At 35.6% G+C, this 20,272-nt stretch overlaps 1 protein-coding gene and 2 long non-coding RNA genes across 3 annotated transcripts; all 3 read left to right on the plus strand.

Moving 5' to 3' along the window:
* The first annotated feature begins 772 nt into the window (after window positions 1-772).
* On the plus strand, window positions 773-11,928 carry LOC128546221 (uncharacterized). The gene is made up of 6 exons (XM_053517085.1): window positions 773-997; window positions 1,986-2,152; window positions 2,472-2,588; window positions 5,199-5,390; window positions 11,137-11,227; window positions 11,795-11,928. The coding sequence occupies exons 1-6, from the start codon at window positions 886-888 to the stop codon at window positions 11,848-11,850; spliced, it is 735 nt and encodes a 244-aa protein (XP_053373060.1). The 5' UTR covers window positions 773-885; the 3' UTR covers window positions 11,851-11,928.
* On the plus strand, window positions 6,723-8,074 carry LOC128546504 (uncharacterized). The gene is made up of 3 exons (XR_008365987.1): window positions 6,723-6,843; window positions 7,362-7,417; window positions 7,980-8,074. It is a non-coding gene; the product is annotated as an uncharacterized LOC128546504 (long non-coding RNA).
* On the plus strand, window positions 9,859-10,823 carry LOC128546506 (uncharacterized). Its single transcript, XR_008365990.1, has 3 exons — window positions 9,859-9,887; window positions 10,217-10,300; window positions 10,770-10,823. It is a non-coding gene; the product is annotated as an uncharacterized LOC128546506 (long non-coding RNA).
* Window positions 11,929-20,272: the final 8,344 nt, after the last annotated feature.

Below are 20,272 nucleotides of genomic sequence, written 5' to 3' on the forward strand. Positions count from 1 at the left end.
TTCCGAATGTTGTGTAAACACAGTTCATTTTGAGAATCAATTTTAGATGAAATATTTTCCCTCTGGATCAATTGGCAAATAGTTCACGTGGAAAATTGTTTTCGTCCAAGTTGATTCTAAATATATTATAACCTGCTGAATATGCTTGAAAAATGGCGGAATGTGTATTGAAAACTGTACACAATTGACATATATTGGATATGAGGGCTTTTAAAGGTAAATTTAAACAATATATTACTAGAATATGATAATAACGGTAGGCTGGACTGTCTAAACCTGCGTATATCGTATATTTTTCGTGTGAGAAAATGCTACATTCTACTGATTAGGGCCCTTTTAGACGTTACAATGCAGATTGAAAATAAAATGTAAAATAATGAATGTTGAAGGTAAAATGAGCATGTGCACGTCTAATATTTTGGACTAATTAGCCCTTTGAGATTTCTGACTGGTTCATTACGAGAGTCGTTTCAGCTCAGATGTTTCTGATCTTATTCCAGTTTCCTGCATTCATTTTGTTGCAGATAAAAATCTCATTTTACTTCTAGTAAGGTTAGCTCGTGCTAAAATAGATTTATAACGTTTAAAATAACGAAACCATTGGTCGCGAAAACTAATAACATTCCAAAATATAATCACCCATAGTACATTTATAATAACAGGCACACCAGGATGGTCACACATAGGTTAGAACGCAAATTTAGTGCACTTCCATTTTTATTCATTATCTTAATTATTACCAATTAATTCAATCCTATTTTCTTGAAAATTGGGACACGCCTTTTGGCTAGACGGCTACCGCATGCATTATGGCTATCGGTGAACGGGTACGGTTTCGTACCACCAAATTCTGTTTTGAGCTAACTGGATTACTTCCCCTGAAAAATGGCGGAATTTAGTAATGTGCAAGATGCATACGAAAATTTAAGGCAACACGAGTTGCAGACCAACAGCAGATATGCTTCTTCTAAGGTTACAAAGGATTTCGGAAAGATTGGTTCGTATTTGAATTTTTTCGTTTTATTATGAAGTATCACTTACATTCCGTTCCCCATGTTTGAAAAGTTTAGTAGCAGCTGGATAGAACATATTTCCGGATAAAATTATGCTGCGATACATGACATGTGTCTTACTTTTATCATGAGTATGGTCTACTTATATCAGAAAAATTGACTTAGCTGATTAAGAAAAAATATTTGAAAAGCCTCTACTGGCTTCATGTCCAAAATATATGTTCTGTTAGGAAATCTCGAACGAAATTCGTTTGGAATGTTGCATATTTTGTGTTTTGTTTCTTTAGTTTAGTGTCATTAGCTGCCAAATGTTTAAGAAGAAGAAAAAACAGATTCTGGATGTGTAGATATTTACTTGCATAGATCTGTTACATTATATTTATGGAAGTGTCTAGGGGTACGGATCTGTAATCTCTAATTAGCTTGTGTTTGCGCCTTGCTTTATTTCAAAGCATTTGCCAACTTGATCGATCGCTGTCAAATCAAGAGATCCTTCTTCTTAAAATTACTACATTCCTTCATAACTGAAGATTATGTTCAGGTGGTGATTAAAATTTGATCGTGTTTTTACAACAGATTTATACATGTGCTAAAACATTAAAACTGTTCCAATTTTTTACATTAATAAAACTTTGTACATTGGTCAGTATTTAAAGATTTAGAGAAGAGATAAGGACAGGCACAGTGACAAGAGTTCTGAAGCAGTCCACTGCGGCTGCTGTATGTGCGACAGTCGGCAACATGTTCCACTGACCTATTGTCCTATGAAAAAATGTACATATAGGAATCATTTGATGTGCCAATGTGTCTAAAGCTGTATAGGTTACCATGTCCATGCCATGTTCTTGAATGAGCTGGTATTAGTAAGTTCATTTATGGAAAAATAGCTACAACGTGGTGGACAATTTTGTAGAACATTATTAGCCGGGCTCTGGTTCTTCTAATAATAATATCTGTTTTCTTTATTTAAAGGTTTGGAGACAGCTAAGAAAGTGTTTTGGGAAGACCCTTCCGAGGTGTTGCATGGGAGAATTAATTTCAGTGGTACACCATTTGTAATACTCGGAAGGAAAATATTTGACTGCCAGTTTGGTAAAAACAGGAAAGAAAAACGTAAATTGCAAAAAGATCTTGAAAGGGTAATTTTCTTGTATATCCTTTACATGTATAGTTAGAAGCAACAACTTCGTTAGAATATATTTTCACATTAAATTTTATAAAACTTTATGACAATTTTAAAAAAAATTGACAGTATTTATAAATTGTTAGAACTGCTTAACCTATGTAACAATTGATCTTCTACATATCAGTAACTATTTAATATTAGTTAAAAAAGTTTATTTTGTAATGGAAGAAGTATAGTACTGTAGAGTTATGAAATACATTTATTTCAATGTAAACTAGCAAGTAATACTGTAGTGTTAACTGTCCTGATTTAGCATGTAATGCTTATTTTAGAGAGATGAAGACCACAGGTACACAAAAGGAAAGAAGTTTTTGATGCAAGACTCTAAGAAAATTGGTTGCCCTGCGAGATGTGTATTTAGGGAAATATGCAGGTTCCCCACATTTACGGTAAATTTCACGCTGTATTCAGCCCATAAAAAGATGAAATGTTAATGTTGAAATATTCTGAACCTTTTGGAGACAATAAGTAAGAAAGGCATCTATCAACTTTATTGTCATATTTAGCTCATCTGATTTATTGAACAAAAAGAAAAATGATGAGTTTCACCTTACGTGGTTAAGTTTCATGTTTAGGTCATCTTTTCTCCTAAAGTATCAAAGCTAGTGCTTTGAAACTTGCCACACTTGTTCACCATCAATAGCTGAACCATTACAGCAAGAAACATAACTACATCCTGCTTTTTGCAAGAATGATGGCCCATTTAGGTAAAGTTTTATCCTTAACTATCAAAGATATTATTTTTAAACTTGTAATACTTGTTCACCATCATAAGCTAACACTGTTCAGCAAAAAAACATAACTCTATCCTGCTTTTTGCAAGAATTATGGCCCATTATGGACTTAGTCAATATCAGATTTCTAGTTTAAGTTTAGTATTTAGGTAAACTTTTCTCCTGAATGGTCAAAGGTATTGCTTTAAAAGTCAGAGCAGTTATTCGCCATTAAAAGCTGACTAGATGCACATCCAGTACTGTAGCTCTACAATTTTTTTGCCAGAATTATGGTCCATTTCGGACTTGGAAAGTCATTGGTTGGACAATATTTGTATTATTCAGAGACAAAAATCAGATGAGCGCAGGGCAGTGCTCTTGTTTGAAGGTGTTTTCATGTACCATTTACAATATTTTAAATGTCACATGATGATTTGAATAATAAATATAAGGGTAGTTCTGTACACCAGAACAGAAACTGTCATGACTGTTTTGAGGATATTTTTGTGTAATGTGTATAAAATTTTGAAGCACAAAATATTACAACTACTGTAAAGATTGTCATAAAACTGGGCGTAACTGGCATCAGATATTATAAGCTTAATTTTCTGTCTTCTTTGTGTGTTGTAAACCACTGAATAGAATTGAATAAAGCAAGGAGCAATAGTAAAGACCCAGTTGATTACATACAAGGATGAGGTCTTATTTTAAGAATGAAATGTCATCAACACAGCATTTGACTTCTATATCAAAATCTCATCTGTAGATATAAATGTGCTTTATGTCAGTCAGGTATGATCAAACATTAGTAGTTCGGTATAGCCGGTAACAGACCATTTTTAGCTCATCTGATTTTTTGAAAAAAAATGATGAGTTATTGTCATCACTTGAGCGGTTGTCGGCGTCGGCGTCGGTGTCGGCGTCGGCGTCTGCGTCGGCGTTGCCTGGTTAAGTTTTATGTTTAGGTCAGCTTTTCTCCTAAACTATCAAAGCTATTGCTTTGAAACTTGGAATACTTGTTCACCATCATAAACTGACCCTGTATAGCAAGAAACATAACTCCATCTTGATTTTTGCAAGATTTATGGCCCCTTTTGTACTTAGAAAATATCAGATTTCTTGGTTAAGTTTTATGTTTAGGTCAACTTTTCTCCTAAACTATCAAAGCTATTGCTTTGAAACTTGGAATACTTGTTCACCATCATAAACAGACCCTGTACATCAAGAAACATAATTCCATCTTGCTTTTTGCAAGAATTATTGCCCCTTTTGGACTTAGAAAATCAGTTTTCTTGGTTAAGTTTTATGTTTAGGTCAGCTTTTCTCCTAAACTGTCAAAGCTATTGCTTTAAAACTTGCAACACTTGTTCACCATCATAAGTTGACCCTGTACAGCAAGAAACATAACTCCATCCTGCTTTTTGCAAGATTTATGGCCCCTTTTGGACTTAGAAAATATCAGATTTCTTGGTTAAGTTTTATGTTTAGGTCAACTTTTTCTCTTAAACTATCAAAGCTATTGCTTTGAAACTTGCAATTCTTGTTCACCATCATAAGCTGACCCTGTACAGCAAGCAACATAACTCCATCCTGCTTTTTGCAATAATTATTGCCCCTTTTGGACTTAGAAAATCATTTTCTTGCTTGAGTATTATGTTTAAGTCCACTTTTCTCATAAACTATCAAACCTATTGCTTTAAAACTTGCAACAGTTTTTCACCATCATATGTGGACACTGAACATCAAGAAACATAACTCTATCCTGCTTTTTGCAAGAATGATGCCCCTTTTTAGACTTAGAAAATCATGGGTAGGACAATATTTCTATTACACAAAAAAAATCAGATGAGCGTCAGCACCCGCAAGGCGGTGCTCTTGTTATATGTTAGTATATTGATGACATGCATTTTTATGCCCCCGGCATCTACTGATGCTGGAGACATATAGTGATAGTCCTGTCCGTCCATTCGTGCGTATGACATTAACCAAATTGGACCGTTTCGTCTAGCATCAATGCCCCTTACTAGAAACACTTGATACTAATGCAGATGTAAGCTGTGACCATTGCTCGTCTTCAGACATCACCTAACCTTGACCTTGACCTCATTTTGGACTTAGGTTGCTTTATATGGGCCATCTCTTGCTTAACCAAAATGGACCGTTTCGTCTAGCAACAATACTGCTTACATGAATGAATTCTTACTAATACAGATGTAACCTGTGACCATTCCTCATCTTCATACAACACCTGACCTCAGTTTGACCTTGACCTCTTTATGGACTTAGGTTGCTTTGTATCGACAAGGATGCCACCGGGGGCATGAAGCGTTTATTGAATGCAGCTCCCTGTTTTCTTATAGTGAATGCATGTGGTGTTGCGATTCATGCACTGAATGGTTCCATCCAAAATGTATTGGTAGAGATGACGAAGAGGAACCACCCAGAAATGAAACGTCATTCCTGTGCAAGCCTTGTCTGGTAAAGCATCAGTTAAAGAAAATTTGTAATGTTTTACAATATTTGTGTCCCCCATGAGTGGTGGGTGGCATATAGATTTGCTCTTGTCTGTGCATCCGTCCGTGTGTCCATCCGATGTTTGTGATGCACCTAGCTCAAAAAGTATTTGATATAAATTGATGAAACCTTGCATGAGTCTTTATCATAATATGAACTTGCGCACCTCCTATTTTTGTCTGGCTCCGCCCCCTATTTTTAGAGTTATGGCCCCTGAAATATTCAAACATGCACATTTTCAGCTTGTGACACATCTAGCTCAAAAAGTGTATGATATAAATGGATGAAAACTTACATAAATCTTTATCATAATATGAACTTGCACACCTCCCATTTATTTGCTGGCTCCTCCCCCTATTTTTAAAGTTATGACCCCTGAAATAGTACAAATATGCACATTTTCACCTAATTATGTGCCTAACTCAAAAAGTAACCTTGCTTGAGTCCTTATCATAATGTGACCTTCCACACTTGGCATTCTTCTATAGAATCTTAGTGTTTATTATAGAGTTATGACCCTTGAAATAGCCAAAATAGTGAATTTTGTGTTTGTGATGCTCATAGCTAGAAAAGTATATGGTATAGAATAATGAATCCTTTTCATAATTGTTTGGAGGCTATACCCAATTAAGAATGCAAAGATTGGAATTATTTCCCCTTATTGGGGGGGCACACCCTGTGTCCTTCAGACACATTCTAGTTTTAATAAATATATAATTGATATTCTTATTCCTTTTTTTCCACTTGAATTTTAATATGTGACCATTCTTTTATTATAGTATGCAGTGGCGGGGGGATGGGGGGTGTGTTCCCATCCTACCTGGAAATATTGATCCCTACTAGGTGGAGTGTGAAGTTGGTGTATCCAGTAATATTCCCTGTTCCGTCTTATAGTCGTACTGTGGTCGACGTTTGGTCATATTGGATGATATCAATAATTTGATATTTTACGTGTTCGACATATTATTTATCAATGTTGAAATGTTTTGGCGACAGGAGTATCCTTACTGAGTAGTATATCTCTCAGTGGTTCTTTGATTCAAATTTGGAATTCACGTTTCGTTTATCCCACATATTGTTTCATGCATTTGTGCATGTGAGTAGATATACAACGTTTTTGTGTTGTGCAGTGGCCTTGGAGTTTTCTTTCTCCATTTCGTGCATTCTCTTATTATAGTTCAAGTAGTTGAATTAAGTTTACTGTACTCAATGCAACAAGTGATTTTATGCAAAGCATTACATAATGTTGACATAGTACACATAGTATGTTTAATCTTCTGTTTTGCATTTTCAAGATGAGCAATTGAAAGAATGGTCTGTAGATGGAATAGAATCACTTTTTGGGTTTTCTACTGTCGATGAAGAAGATTTAGACGAAGAGGATTTTTTGATCAAAATGGAGGAAGTACAGAAGCATGTAGGTTGCTTAAGTAATTATAAAAAACATGCATACAGTAGTATGTAAAAACATTATGATCAGAAACACATTGATAATGAGCAGTATGTACCAGAACTGCTATTAAATCTTCAGTGCACTACATTAATGTAGTTGTTTTCATACCGTTTTGCCCACCCGCTTAGCTCAGTAGGTAAGAGCGTTGGTTACAGATCGCGGGGCCGCGAGTTCGATCCTCAGGCGGGGCATATGTTCTCCGTGACTATTTGATAAACGACATTGTGTCTGAAATCATTAGTCCTCCACCTCTGATTCATGTGGGGCAGTTGGCAGTTACTTGCAGAGAACAGGTTTGTACTGGTACAGAACCCAGGAACACCGTTAGGTTAACTGTCCGCCGTTACATGACTGAAATACTGTTAAAAAACAGCGTTAAACCAAAACAAACAAACAAACAAATCATACCGTTTTATAAAAACAGTAGTTCCAATATGCAGTGAATGCAGTATCGAATGATGTTATCTTAATGGATATTACAGATGAGGGAGGCATATGCACGATGTTGGTATCTAGTCCGTCTTGAAGGAAATAGAAGGTAATAGTTTATTGTTTTAGCTACATAGTTATAGGTTTTTACCTTTGTATCAGGAAATATGCATGAGTTTTTCAGCGGAGATATTGTGGACATAAGGAGCGCAATATTCTTCCGCTGAAGAACAAGTGGATATTTCCCGGTGCAAGATAATAACTGTTTTATTACATGTACATCAACAGGTAAAAATATATATTGAAAATATCCTAAATAATAAGTATTATGTTCAATAGCTGGAATAAAATTTGACAATAGTGAACTAAGTAGAAAAATTAGTGCAACAACTAAACACTGAATTGCTTCAAGCACCCAGTATGACACTCGGGCGTAAATGTATGCAAATATTTTGACGCTTCCTGTATCACTGCAATTTAAACCCGGAAATAGAAATGAGTATGTAATAACTGCTCATACCTGGTTTGATATGTTTATATAGTGATGAACGCAATCTTACATGTATATAGACTTTTTCTAATGGAAGTATTATCATAATCAACGAATTTTCAAACAAATATTTAACACATGTCTTGCATCCTAAACAGACTTGGATGTAATTTGATTTCAGCTACATGCCTTGGATGAAGCGACACATAATGTTCACAAAACAGAGAGGCTTACCACATTCACAAGGATTTGGGAAGCTTTGGTTCAGTCCACAGGTAGGATAACTAATTCTTAAAGGAGAATGGAGTGTCACTAATTCGGTTGAAATGTCCTTCCATTGTGGTAGAAGGAAGGCCATAATAATAGATCCTAATTTTATCCTCTTATTTTTTACATATGAACTTGGGGGAAATTTCAGGTTAAAGTTTTTATTGCACTTTCATTCTGTCTCTATTATTAGCTCATCTGATTTTTTGAAAAAAAATGATGAGTTATTGTCATCACTTGAGCGGTTGTCGGCGTCGGCGTCGGCGTCTGCGTCGGCGTTGCCTGGTTAAGTTTTATGTTTAGGTCAACTTTTCTCCTAAACTATCAAAGCTATTGCTTTGAAACTTGGAATACTTGTTCACCATCATAAGCAGACCCTGTACATCAAGAAACATAACTCCATCTTGCTTTTTGCAAGATTTATTGCCCCTTTTGGACTTAGAAAATCAGTTTTCTTGGTTAAGTTTTATGTTTAGGTCAGCTTTTTATCCTAAACTATTTAAGCTATTGCTTTAAAACTTGCAACACTTGTTCACCATCATAAGCTGACCCTGTACAGCAAGCAACATAACTCCATCCTGCTTTTTGCAATAATTATTGCCCCTTTTGGACTTAGAAAATATCAGATTTCTTGGTTAAGTTTTATGTTTAGGTCAACTTTTTCTCTTAAACTATCTAAGCTATTGCTTTGAAACTTGCAACACTTGTTCACCATCATAAGCTGACCCTGTACAGCAAGCAACATAACTCCATCTTGCTTTTTGCAATAATTATTGCCCCTTTTGGACTTAGAAAATCATTTTCTTGGTTGAGTATTATGTGTAAGTCAACTTTTCTCATAAACTATCAAAGCTATTGCTTTAAAACTTGCAATAGTTTTTCACCATCATAAGTGGACACTGTACATCAAGAAACATAACTCTATTCTGCTTTTTGCAAGAATGATGGCCCTTTTTAGACTTAGAAAATCATGGGTAGGACAATATTTCTATTACACAAAAAAAATCAGATGAGCGTCAGCACCCGCAAGGCGGTGCTCTTGTTACTGAATGGATCGATTCAAACTTTAAATAGTTGATCAACATCATCAGCCACACCATTGACTTGTATAGTGTTTTGATACACTTTATCTTTCCCTGCCTTACCCTTGCAGGATCGTAAGAGGCGAATAATAGGGTCTTATCACTTGGTTTTGCAGTAACTCTGCGCTTCCAGGTATGCAAATTTTATTTCAATGTAAATGAGATGTGGAACCAAATTTTATAGTCCTGTTTGGCCCTATATAACCTATACTGTGTTGGTGCGCCGTAAAACCAAATAAATACATAAATTATCTTTACCTCTCTTATTACTTAATTTTTTTTGTACAGACTTGGGCTATTGTACAATAGCTTCACCCACAAATGAGAATCAATAAACACTCTAGTGACAGCTACAGCTTTATCAAATATGCCCAATTTCACTATCCAGCTTCGAAAAAGTTGAGCACGCTGTCTCCTTTAGTTTTTACTAATTTGTTTTATTTATATTAACAACTATCCGCTTCCGGGAAAAACCAGTACTGGTGCATATGAGAATCATGGACGTGACACCAGTGGGGCTCGAACCCATGACCCAAGGATTGAGCGGCCAACACCTTATCCACTAGACCACCACTCCCCTGTCTCCTTTGACAGCTGTTGTTAATTTTGTATTCATTTTAAGTAAGATTGGTTAAAATAATTTGGTGTATCTCTCATGTTTCACTTTACTGCAAAATTCTTTTACAGGCCATTTGTATGATAAAGGTGAATTTAAGAAAATGATTCCAAAAGTTGAAAGAGTAAGTGAACTATTAGTGTTTCAAAGTATTTTTATGCCCTCTTTCCTTGCCTTGTTAGTTTAGTTCTTGGTATAGAGGTTAGTCATGCCATTGTTTTACACCAGAAATGTTGCAGTGTTTTAAATACTCATCTTGTATGAAGTGAATTTTAGCAGTATGTTAATCAGTCAAAGGTTTCTAGATTATAATAATAATTTCAGTCAGTATAATGTTTAATATTATTTATATATATATATGTGTGTGTGTGTGTGTGTGTGTGTGCGTGTGTGTGTGATTTACATGGCCAGCCACGGAGAAATGATAAATTGTTTTTTTTTTTCTTTTTCCAGTTCCAGTTCAATCTATTCAGTGCATTATGTGATACCGTCTGTTGCAAATGAGGATTTGAAATCTTTTTTCGAAGAGGAAACAGGGTAAGCAGATTTATTATTTAATATTACTATTAATTAAAACGCAGCAATACCTTTATTTCAGTGTGTTATTTAAAGACTTCTTGAAGTGACAATTTATTACTTTACAGCATTTATGAGAAAAAGAAAGAATACTTTTCCTATTACATTTACTTCATAACAGCGGGTGTTAAGTGCTGTGTTGTGGCCATAAAAAGTCACCCCAACTTCATTTCAGTGTTGCTGTATTTTCTGGTCATTTGGGATCATTGATTTCAACTCATTTAGATTTCAAGATTGAATACCGCTTAAGTGGGTGATAGGGGGTGTTGGCAGTATTGCAATTTTCATTATGCTCATGAACAAAATCAATCAAATTAAAGCCCTTCTATTTTCACAGTTTACCTTGTTCTTTGTGCTTTTCTGTGGATCTACTTTTCAGGTTATATTCTTTTATGAATATATACAGAAATGTAACATTACTTTGTTTCAGTCAATCGGAGAACTATATTTATAAAGTGATGGTGAAGGAGGCAATGATAACAATTAATGCAGGAGGTGAGAGGTCTATTAGACTTGAACAAAGACATATTTGTATTTTATAAGACAATTACAATAAATATTTCAATATTTTGATAGATATAAATCATTTACATACCTCCACCTCTTTGTGTATTTAGCGTTAGGAGATTTGCATTTTCTAGAACAAGTTACCATATATTAACATGGAGCACATTATGATAATTTTGGAATGCACTACCATATAATTTAAAAATTGCGTTAAGTTCAGTTATTAGTGACCAAAAAAATTTTTAAAAATGAACATTGGATTGTATATTAAAGTTTTGTTCCATTGTTAGGCCATAGGTGACGAATATGAAAATGTGGACGTGGAGCTGCGGAAAACAGAGGGGAAAACTACAAATAAATCCAATTCACTTCTGTTGAATTGTAAGTAAACCACATTTATAAAACTCATGCAGAAATGTAGTCCTCCCACTTTGCTTAACATGGAGAGCAGGGTCGTGACTTCGATTCCCGGCTTGGGCATATGCTCTATTTGAAAAAATACATTGTGTCTGAAATCATTCTTCCTCAACCTCTGATAATTCTTGTGGTAACTTGGAAGTTACTTGCGGAGAAAAGGTTTGTACTGGTACAGAATCTAGAAACACTGGTTTCTGCTGATACATAACTGAAATACTTGTGTGAAATGGTTTTAAATCCAGAAACAAAAAGAAATCCAAAAATAAGCAAAATCAAACATATATGTCTTTCCTGAAGTGCAGTCAGTTTCTAAGTAAAACCTGAAAACATTAAAAAAAAATTTTTTTATCTTTTACTTAAATTTCCCCTTTTAGTACACACTGTTTATCGTATTCAATTAATGTGATCAATTTGAAAAAATGTATCTCTAGGGAATATACATATTCTATGTGATTCTGATTATGTGAGAAATGTGCATTTTTAAATTTTTTATTCAGATATAAGAAATGTGCATTTTTTATTTATATTCAGATATCATGAACGACAGAGAAAAGTACATCAATTACACAAGAGGAATTAATGCATGATCTGCTCCATTACAAGTTATTTGTGACACTATATTGATCTGAATTCATACGACTAGAGGTCGTTAAAGTCAAGTACCCGGGACTTTTATTTTCCTGCTGTTACAATTGCTCTACATTGTCTAATATGTTGAAAGATTTATTTCACGTGACCATGCAGTTGAAAGATGTTACACCATATGTTCTTCATGATTGTGCGTGATCATGCAAGTGTGTTGATTGGAATAAGTTATTGCAGAATTATATTCCCTCATTTCAAGTGCACCATTTAACTACTGCATGGACTGTCGTGACAATTTGCATGGGTGTTCCTTGGATTAAATTCATATTCAAATAAATGTTTAGAATTGGATATGATTGTAACTTTTCTGCACGGCTGATATTAATATAAAGTTTTTTATATGTATTGCAGTCATTTCTGATTAACTCTTATTGTACCCCCCGACAGCAAAGTTGTAAGGGGGGGTATACTGGTTTCAGGTTGTTGTCTGTCTGTCTGTCCGTCTGTCCGTAGACGCAATCTTGTGCGCACCATCTCTCCTTATCCCTTGACAGAATTTAATGACACTTCACACAAGTGATCAGTACCAACAGTAGTTGTGCATGGGGCATGTTAGGTTCTTTTAGAAAAAAAATTTGCAGAGTTATGGGACTTTGTTTTTTGTTACTATACTATATACATAGACACAATCTTGTGCGCACCATCTCTCCTCATCCCCTTGACACAATTTAATGAAACTTCACACAAGTGATCAGTACCAACAGTAGTTGTGCATGGGGCATGTTAGGTTCTTTTAGAAAAAAAATTTGCAGAGTTATGGGACTTTGTTTTTTTTGTTACTTTTACTATATAACATAGACACAATCTTGTGCGCACCATCTCTCCTCATCCCCTTGACACAGTTTAACGAAACTTCACACAAGTGATCAGTACCAACGTAGTTGTGCATGGGGCATGTTAGCTTCTTTTAGAAAAAAAATTTGCAGAGTTATGGGACTTTTTTTTTTTGTTACTATACTATATATATAGACACAATGTTGTGCGCACCATCTCTCCTCATCTCCTTGACACAATTTAATGAAACTTCACACAAGTGATCAGTAACAACAGTAGTTGTGCACGGGGCATGTTAGGTTCTTTCAGTGACAAAAATTGCAGAGTTATGGGACTTTGTATCTTGTTAACATACTATGTACATACAGTCTGCATATGCAATCTTGTGCATGCCTAATCTACCAAACCCTTGCACACAATTTAATGAAACTTCACACAAAGTGATCAGTACCTGAACCCTAGTTGTGCATGGTGCATGTTACATTCTTTTAGATAAATTTTCTGCATAGTTATGGGACTTGTTTTTTGTTACTATACTGTATACATACAGTCTGTATATATATACAGTCCACATAATTATGCAATCTTGTGTGCGTCAAATTGCAATGTACTGTGTCAGTGCATGCGGGGGGTACATTCATCACCTTTAGTGATAGCTCTAGTTATTTTGGGAATTCCAATTAACAGCATTTTTGTTCCCAAATATAATATCTGAAATTTTTATATGGTTTGTATAGTAAGGCAGTCCAGTTTGCATATGGGTTATTTGTAAACATATTTTGCAAATGCCTGCAGAAGTAAGATTTGGAAGCTTACTTTAAACCGATATCCTACTCCATATAGAAATAAAATTAAACTTTTTACTGTATTTAAACATGATATGTAAATGTACAAAACATGTTTTAGACTTATCTGTCAATTGTTAAAAGGTGTATGTCCCTTTGAATATACATGCATGTCAGTTCGATTATTAATTGCCTTTACTATCTGACAAATAAATTTGAAAAACGAACACTTCAACAGCTTTCTTCGATATTCATTCACTTTCATCAAAGAACATATCAATGTCCATACATCTTAAAGATAAGGAAAAGTTATGCCATTTTAAATATAATACGAATCGATTTTAAAAAAGCAGTTAAGAAAATGTCCCGAAGTTTGAGCCAGTGGAAACTATTAATTATGATATAAATATGCTATTACTTTATACATTTCCTCGAAGTTTGAGCAAGTTGAACAAATGATTTTATTTCATATTAGTGTGGAATTGTGTCGAATTTACACTGGGCTTTCCGCCATTGATCTTGAATATTCATTTATATTATTCCTTGTGGCTTGCGCCAGAACCCGTCATTTACTATCATATAGATTGTTTTGGTTAATACATTTCCTTGAGGTTTGAGCCAGTGGATTTATTAATTTTATATCATATAAAAGTCAAATATTGTCAGATTCTCCCTTGTGGGTGCGGCACTTGAAACTGTCATTTCTTACAGTTTAGACATGGTTTGACAATACATATTTCCTTGTAGTTTGAGCCTTTAAAACTGACATATGACAGTATCCAATCAGACCAGTATGTTAGTACATCACAAGCCAAGGATAGCCACAGTAAACTAACATTTTACTTTGTTCTCTCTGTCGAAGATATGAGTAAATTACCGGCTGCAGGGTACTAACACTTTAGTTTTTTTTTCGATTTGTTCATTATAGAAGTATATTAGGAATCAAGGATGGACACAGTTAAATAACATTTAATTCGTTCGATCTGTCCAATAAGGAAATATACTACAGGCCACTGATAGCTGCAGTGAACTATATAACTTCAATTTACTAGTTATGACCGATATATAAGTGAAGAACGGACCAGGGATAGCCACAGTGAAATGACGCTTTACTTTGTTCTGTATGTCCAATATATTCTTATACAACGGGCCAAGGATAGCCACAGTGAAATAACACTTTACTTTGTTTGATTTCACCAATATATAAGCGTATGACAGGCCATGGAGAGCCACAGTGAAAGGGCACTTTACTTTGTTCGATTTGTCCAATATATCATTTTACAACAGACCAGGGATAGCCACAGTGAAAGGGCACTTTACTTTGTTCGATTTGTCCAATATTTAAGTATATTACAGACCAGGGATAGCCACAGTGAAATAACACTTTACTTTGTTTGATTTCACTAATATATAAGCGTTTGACAGGCCATGGATAGCCACAGTGAAAGGGCACTTTTACTTTGTTCGATTTGTCCAATATTTAAGTATATTACAGACAGGATAGCCACAGTGAAATGACGCTTTACATTGTTCGATTTGTCCAATATATCATTATACAACAGACCAGGGATAGCCGCAGTGAAAGGGCACTTTACTTTGTTCTATTTGTCCAATATATTCTTATACAACGGGCCAAGGATAGCCACAGTGAAATAACACTTTACTTTGTTTGATTTCAAGAATACATAAGCGTATGACAGGCCATGGATAGCCACAGTGAAAGGGCACTTTACTTTGTTCGATTGTCCAATATTAAGTATATTACAGACCAGGGATAGCCACAGTGAAATGACGCTTTACATTGTTCGATTTGTCCAGTATATCATTATACAACAGACCCGGGATAGCCACAGTGAAAGGGCACTTTACTTTGTTCTATTTGTCCAATATATTCTTATCAACGGGCCAAGGATAGCCACAGTGAAATAACACTTTACTTTGTTTGATTTCCCCAATATATAAGCGTATGACAGGGCATGGATAGCCACAGTGAAAGGGCACTTTACTTTGTTCGATTTGTCCAATATTTAAGTATATTACAGACCAGGGATAGCCACAGTGAAATGACGCTTTACATTGTTCGATTTGTCCAGTATATCAGTATACAACAGACCAGGGATAGCCGCAGTGAAAGGGCACTTTACTTTGTTCTATTGTCCAATATATTCTTATACAACGGGCCAAGGATAGCCACAGTGAAATAACACTTTACTTTGTTTGATTTCACCAATATATAAGCGTATGACAGGCCATGGATAGCCACAGTGAAAGGGCACTTTACTTTGTTCGATTTGTCCAATATATCATTTTACAACAGACCAGGGATAGCCACAGTGAAAGGGCACTTTACTTAGTTCGATTTGTCCAATATTTAAGTATATTACAGACCAGGGATAGCCACAGTGAAATAACACTTTACTTTGTTTGATTTCACTAATATATAAGCGTTTGACAGGCCATGGATAGCCACAGTGAAAGGGCACTTTACTTTGTTCGATTTGTCCAATATTTAAGTATATTACAGACCAGGGATAGCCACAGTGAAATGACGCTTTACATTGTTCGATTTGTCCAATATATCATTATACAACAGACCAGGGATAGCCGCAGTGAAAGGGCACTTTACTTTGTTCTGTTTGTCCAATATATTCTTATACAACGGGCCAAGGATAGCCACAGTGAAATAACACTTTACTTTGTTTGATTTCAAGAATACATAAGCGTATGACAGGCCCTGGATAGCCACAGTGAAAGGGCACTTTACTTTGTTCGATTTGTCCAATATTTAAGTATATTACAGACCAGGGATAGCCACAGTGAAATGACGCTTTACATTGTTCGATTTGTCCAGTATATCATTATAAAAACAGACCCGGGATAGCCACAGTGAAAGGGCACTTTACTTTGTTCTATTTGTCCAATATATTCTATACAACGGGCCAAGGATAGCCACAGTGAAATAACACTTTACTTTGTTTGATTTCCCCAATATATAAGCGTATGACAGGGCATGGATAGCCACAGTGAAAGGGCACTTTACTTTGTTCGATTTGTCCAATATTTAAGTATATTACAGACCAGGGATTGCCACAGTGAAATGACGCTTTACATTGTTCGATTTGTCCAGTATATCATTATACAACAGACCAGGGATAGCCGCAGTGAAAGGGCACTTTACTTTGTTCTATTTGTCCAATATATTCTTATACAACGGGCCAAGGATTTGCCACAGTGAAATAAAAACTTTACTTTGTTTGATTTCACCAATATATAAGCGTATGATAGGCCATGGATAGCCACAGTGAAAGGGCACTTTACTTTGTGCGATTTGCCAGTATTTAAGTATATTACAGACCAGGGATAGCCACAGTGAAATGAAGCTTTACATTGTTCGATTTGTCCAATATATCATTATACAACAGACCAGGGATAGCCACAGTGAAAGGGCACTTTACTTTGTTCTATTTGTCCAATATATTCTTATACAACGGGCCAAGGATAGCCACAGTGAAATAACACTTTACTTTGTTTGATTTCACCAATATATAAGCGTATGACAGGCCATGGATAGCCACAGTGAAAGGGCACTTTACTTTGTTCGATTTGTCCAATATTTAAGTATATTACAGACCAGGGATAGCCACAGTGAAATGACGCTTTACATTGTTCGATTTGTCCAATATATCTTTATACAACAGACCAGGGATAGCCACAGTGAAAGGGCACTTTACTTTGTTCTATTTGTCCAATATATTCTTATACAACGGGCCAAGGATAGCCACAGTGAAATAACACTTTACTTTGTTTGATTTCAAGAATACATAAGCGTATGACAGGCCATGGATAGCCACAGTGAAAGGGCACTTTACTTTGTTCGATTTGTCCAATATTTAAGTATATTACAGACCAGGGATAGCCACAGTGAAATGACGCTTTACATTGTTCGATTTGTCCAATATATCATTATACAACAGACCAGGGATAGCCACAGTGAAAGGGCACTTTACTTTGTTCTATTTTTCCAATATATTCTTATACAACGGGCCAAGGATAGCCACAGTGAAATAACACTTTACTTTGTTTGATTTCACCAATATATAAGCGTTTTGACAGGCCATGGATAGCCACAGTGAAAGGGCACTTTACTTTGTGCGATTTGCCCAATATTTAAGTATATTACAGACCAGGGATAGCCACAGTGAAATGAAGCTGTAAATTGTTCGATTTGTCCAATATATCATTATACAACAGACCAGGGATAGCCACAGTGAAAGGGCACTTTACTTTGTTCTATTTGTCCAATATATTCTTATACAACGGGCCAAGGATAGCCACAGTGAAATAACACTTTACTTTGTTTGATTTCACCAATATATAAGCGTATGATAGGCCATGGATAGCCACAGTGAAAGGGCACTTTACTTTGTGCGATTTGCCCAGTATTTAAGTATATTACAGACCAGGGATAGCCACAGTGAAATGAAGCTTTACATTGTTCGATTTGTCCAATATATCATTATACAACAGACCAGGGATAGCCACAGTGAAAGGCACTTTACTTTGTTCTATTTGTCCAGTATATTCTTATACAAAAGGGCCAAGGATAGCCACAGTGAAATAACACTTTACTTTGTTTGATTTCCCCAATATATAAGCGTATGACAGGCCATGGATAGCCACAGTGAAAGGGCACTTTACTTTGTACGATTTGTCCAATATTTAAGTATATTACAGACCAGGGATAGCCACAGTGAAATGATGCTTTACATTGTTCGATTTGTCCAATATAATCATTATACAACAGACCAGGGATAGCCACAGTGAAAGGGCACTTTACTTTGTTCGATTTGTCCAATATATTCTTATACAACGGGCCAAGGATAGCCACAGTGAAATAACACTTTACTTTGTTTGATTTCAAGAATAATAAGCGTATGACAGGCCATGGATAGCCACAGTGAAAGGGCACTTTACTTTGTTCGATTTGTCCAATATTTAAGTATATTACAGACCAGGGATAGCCACAGTGAAATGACGCTTTACATTGTTCGATTTTGTCCAGTATATCATTATACAACAGACCAGGGATAGCCACAGTGAAAGGGCACTTTACTTTGTTCTATTTGTCCAGTATATTCTTATACAACGGGCCAAGGATAGCCACAGTGAAATAACACTTTACTTTGTTTGATTTCCCCAATATATAAGCGTATGACAGGCCATGGATAGCCACAGTGAAAGGGGACTTTACTTTGTACGATTTGTCCAATATTTAAGTATATTACAGACCAGGGATAGCCACAGTGAAATGATGCTTTACATTGTTCGATTTGTCCAATATATCATTATACAACAGACCAGGGATAGCCACAGTGAAAGGGCACTTTACTTTGTTCGATTTGTCCAATATATTCTTATACAACGGGCCAAGGATAGCCACAGTGAAATAACACTTTACTTTATTTGATTTCCCCAATATATAAGCGTATGACAGGCCATGGATAGCCACAGTGAAAGGGCACTTTACTTTGTGCGATTTGTCCAATATTTAAGTATATTTCAGACCAGGGATAGCCACAGTGAAATGACGCTTTACATTGTTCGATTTGTCCAGTATATCATTATACAACAGACCAGGGATAGCCACAGTGAAAGGGAACTTTACTTTGTTCGATTTGTCCAATATATTTCTTATACAACGGGCCAAGGATAGCCACAGTGAAATAACACTTTACTTTGTTTGATTTCCCAATATATAAGCGTATGACAGGCCATGGATAGCCACAGTGAAAGGGCACTTTACTTTGTTCGATTTGTCCAATATTTAAGTATATTACAGACCAGGGATAGCCACAGTGAAATGACGCTTTACATTGTTCGATTTGTCCAATATATCATTTTACAACAGACCAGGGATAGCCACAGTGAAAGGGCACTTTACTTTGTTCGATTGTCCAATATATTCTTATACAACGGGCCAAGGATAGCCACAGTGAAATAACACTTTACTTTATTTGATTTCACTAATATATAAGCGTATGACAGGCCATGGATAGCACAGTGAAAGGGCACTTTACTTGTTCGATTTGTCCAATATTTTAAGTATATTACAGACCAGGGATAGCCCCAGTGAAATGACGCTTTACATTGTTCGATTTGTCCAATATATCATTATACAACAGACCAGGGATAGCCGCAGTGAAAGGGCACTTTACTTTGTTCTATTTGTCCAATATATTCTTATACAACGGGCCAAGGATAGCCACAGTGAAATAACACTTTACTTTATTTGATTTCACCAATATATAAGCGTATGACAGGCCATGGATATCCACAGTGAAATAACATATCTCTTTGCCTTATATCGTCACTTAGGATGTATATTACCGTGAAAAGAATAGACACAGTGATATGTTCTATGGCTGTGCTCGTTGTGTCCAGTAAACTACAGGCCATGAATACCCGTAGAAAGACGACATACGACTTCATTTTATATCATTAATAGAGATGCATATCACAATATTGAAGCGTATTACAGGCGATATATAGAGAATGAATTTATAGGATATCATCAATATCGAAGTATTTTACAGGCCGCAGATAGACATAGTAAAACGCAATATGGCTTTGTTTGATATTTCACATGCCATGGATAGAAACGGTAAAATGCCACATGAATTTGTTTTATATCATCAGTATCAAAGTGTTACAGATTGTACGGACAGATGGACAGAGAACATTGCTTTCCCTCCCCCGTAGCCTGTCGTGGCGGGGGATTAACTAAGCCTCATAGTTTAGTATAGTA

This window comes from Mercenaria mercenaria, chromosome 11 (assembly GCF_021730395.1).
Source record: "Mercenaria mercenaria strain notata chromosome 11, MADL_Memer_1, whole genome shotgun sequence".
Classification (NCBI taxonomy): domain Eukaryota; kingdom Metazoa; phylum Mollusca; class Bivalvia; order Venerida; family Veneridae; genus Mercenaria; species Mercenaria mercenaria.